This window comes from Acanthamoeba castellanii, assembly GCF_000313135.1.
Source record: "Acanthamoeba castellanii str. Neff unplaced genomic scaffold scf7180000084720, whole genome shotgun sequence".
In the NCBI taxonomy this organism is placed as follows: domain Eukaryota; phylum Discosea; order Longamoebia; family Acanthamoebidae; genus Acanthamoeba; species Acanthamoeba castellanii.
Window position 1 is genome coordinate 8,216 of NW_004457674.1, and position 2,593 is coordinate 10,808.

The 2,593-nt window shown below is 54.9% G+C and overlaps 2 protein-coding genes across 2 annotated transcripts in view; both read right to left on the reverse strand.

Moving 5' to 3' along the window:
- ACA1_152430 (Fbox domain containing protein) overlaps positions 1–920 on the reverse strand; it is a gene marked incomplete at both ends in the record, with an annotated part of 2,527 nt that extends 1,607 nt beyond the window's left edge. Inside the window, 5 exons of the mRNA XM_004353560.1 lie at positions 4–51; positions 161–232; positions 323–449; positions 550–647; positions 786–920. Coding sequence (XP_004353612.1) covers positions 4–51; positions 161–232; positions 323–449; positions 550–647; positions 786–920 — 480 coding nt within the window. The remainder of the gene's footprint in view (positions 1–3; positions 52–160; positions 233–322; positions 450–549; positions 648–785) is intronic.
- A 180-nt stretch (positions 921–1,100) lies between these two features.
- ACA1_152540 (uncharacterized protein) lies at positions 1,101–1,460 on the reverse strand (the record flags this gene model as incomplete). Its single annotated transcript, XM_004353561.1, has 2 exons — positions 1,101–1,171; positions 1,244–1,460. The coding sequence occupies 2 exons, from the start codon at positions 1,458–1,460 to the stop codon at positions 1,101–1,103; spliced, it is 288 nt and encodes a 95-aa protein (XP_004353613.1).
- Between the last annotated feature and the right edge of the window lie 1,133 nt (positions 1,461–2,593).

Consider the following 2,593-nt stretch of genomic DNA (forward strand, 5'->3'; position numbering starts at 1 on the left):
GACGTCGAAGCCCAGGTCCACGGTGAGCTCGTTCGACGTGTTCGGGTGGACCTGATCTTATCCGGTGAGCACACCTTGTGTGCGTGCGTGCGGCGTGTGGCGTGCGTGCGGCGTGCGGCGTGCGGCGTGTGGCGTGTGGCGTGTGGCGTGTGGCGGGTACCGGCCAGGCGGGGCTGGGGTGGAAGACAGGCTCGACATTGAGCATGCTCTCCGCCGGCGTACTATCTCCAGGCTGCACACTGAACGCACCATCGCAGCTGCACACACCGAGTGAGCGCGGTGCGGTGCGTGTGCGGTGCGTGGCAAGGTGCCAGTCCGTAACCTCATCGGTGGCGTACTGGTGGCGAATGGCGCAGCGCTTCTTCTCCCGGAGCAGCTCGAGGAACAGCTCCTTGTACGAGTGCTTCTCGGTGCGCCCGGAGCTCGCCTGGGCCATAAACGGCTGCCATCTGTACTCTCAACATTGGCGGTTGAGAGGGTTGGCGTCGCACACAAACGCACACGCACACGCACACGCACACACTCACGACCGCACACACATGCGCGTACAGTTTGTCTCGCGAGGTGACGTCATACCAGAGGCGGCACGCGGCGCCGGCGGCCACCAGCTCCTTGGGTCCCACGTAGCTCAACACCTGCTCCGCCAACTGGGCGCCGGCCGTAAACAATTACGTTCAGATATGTTGATTTTTTTTATTTCATTCTCACATCATTTATTTTTAGTGAGTTATATTTTTCCATATTTATTTGTACGTCTATTTATTTAGGGGCGTTTTCCAGTATACCTCACCGGGTAGGTGGACTGGGTGGGTGAAGAAGAGGTTGGGTTGGTCGGTCCCCGTGGTCTCCTGCTGCTGTGGGAGGCAACGAACGGGCGGCATATTCGCCCACACGTTCACTTCTTCGTCCCCGAGCATCATCGCCTTCTTGATTGTCCTTCTCTTGCCGTGGGTGGGAGAGAAGAGAACACGGCAACTCTCTCTTGCCCGAGGTGCGCAAAAAGGCAAAGCTTTGACCACTTTTGGACGCGGACCAAATTTCACGAAAGGAGAAAAAAGGTTCGCAAATCGGCACATTTTATCCGCCTAAATTCCTCTTTTTTATGTGGTAAAAAGGTGACTCCCAACCAACGTCCTTGTGTCCGCCTCGTGCTTCCTCTTCACCGCGTCCCCTGCCACTAGCTGCTGTCACACGACACACACGACAGAACGGTGTCAGAAGGGAAGTTTACCATTGGCTGTACTTGCACTGGTCGCCGCTTGCCCGGGCCGCTGACCGGCGTCGTGGGCGCTGATGTTGACGTGGTGGTGCTCGTACTGGTTGGCATTGAACTGGGTGAAGTGGTTGACGAAGACGAGGTCATTGGCGACGTTGGCATGGGCGACGATGACCATGACGCCCCGCGCTAGGCTGTCGTTGGGCTGGTGACCATGACGCATCGCGCCAAGCCGTTCGCCCATGTTGCTGATGCCTGACGCCAATGCTGCCTCATGTGGGCTTGTGGGTGAGGTGTGCTGGGTGGGTGATGATGACTTGTGGGGCCTGGGGGTTGCCTTGGCCGGCGTTGGTGTTGGAGTTGGTGTGGTGGCTGTGGTTGCCTGCTTCATGTTGCCCATGCTCTGACTGGTGCTTCTTGTGCACCTCCAGGTTTGATGTCAATGCAAAGAACTGTTGTTGTGCTGCTTGTGTCAGATCAATCACACATGTGCCACCACACACATTGCCTGCACACACAACTGCACACTGCACATGTGTGCAAAGAAAGAAGTGAACCATTGGTGGGGACGTGGAGGCAGAGGGCAGGGTTGTGGCAGGATGGTAGGGCTGGTAGCAGAGCATGGAGAACAGATTCTTGACTTTGTCAGTGCTGATGTCACACTTCTGGTCACTTCTAAATGAAATTTGGATCTGTTGTGCACAACAGAAGATGGAACATCTTTCTCTAGAGTTCCCTGCACTGGGGCTGCTTGAGGTGTAGCAACCCTTTTGCCCTTTAGCCCTTCTGTTTTTGCCTCCACTTCTTCATGCAGGATGCACAATGTAAAAGCTAACTAAGCTGATAGGCTGTGGGGGTAGAGTGGCGCAGCAGCGTGGGGTAGATGGAAGATGTTCCTGCATGCAGACATGTAGCAGTGCTCCTTAGGTGCCTGGCACTGCTGACCCTCACCAAGCCTGAAGAGCATCAACAGCAGATGGGCCAATAAAACTGAGAAAATGGGTGCCTAAGACCATCTCAGAATCCTGCTGAACAGAACATAGAAAGATTTTGTTTTTATGGTGATGGTCACCAAACAGGGGCGTTGAGGATGAACAGGGTGGCTTCCTTGTTTCAGATCCACTTGAGGATCTGGTTGCAAATCTTGAGCGCCATTGGCTTCAGTACCAATGGGCTGAATGTACACCTCAAACCCTGCACACATGCACATGAGCCTCAGGCAAATGCAGGGGTGACTTGTTCCAGCTGGCAGTAAGGAGTACACTGCCAGAACATTAGATGGAGAAATACTGATTTTGCCTACCCCCATGCCCTTGTTCTCCCATTCTCCACCTTCAAAAGGCGATTTCAAGTGGATGAGGTGGACTTGGTGGACAA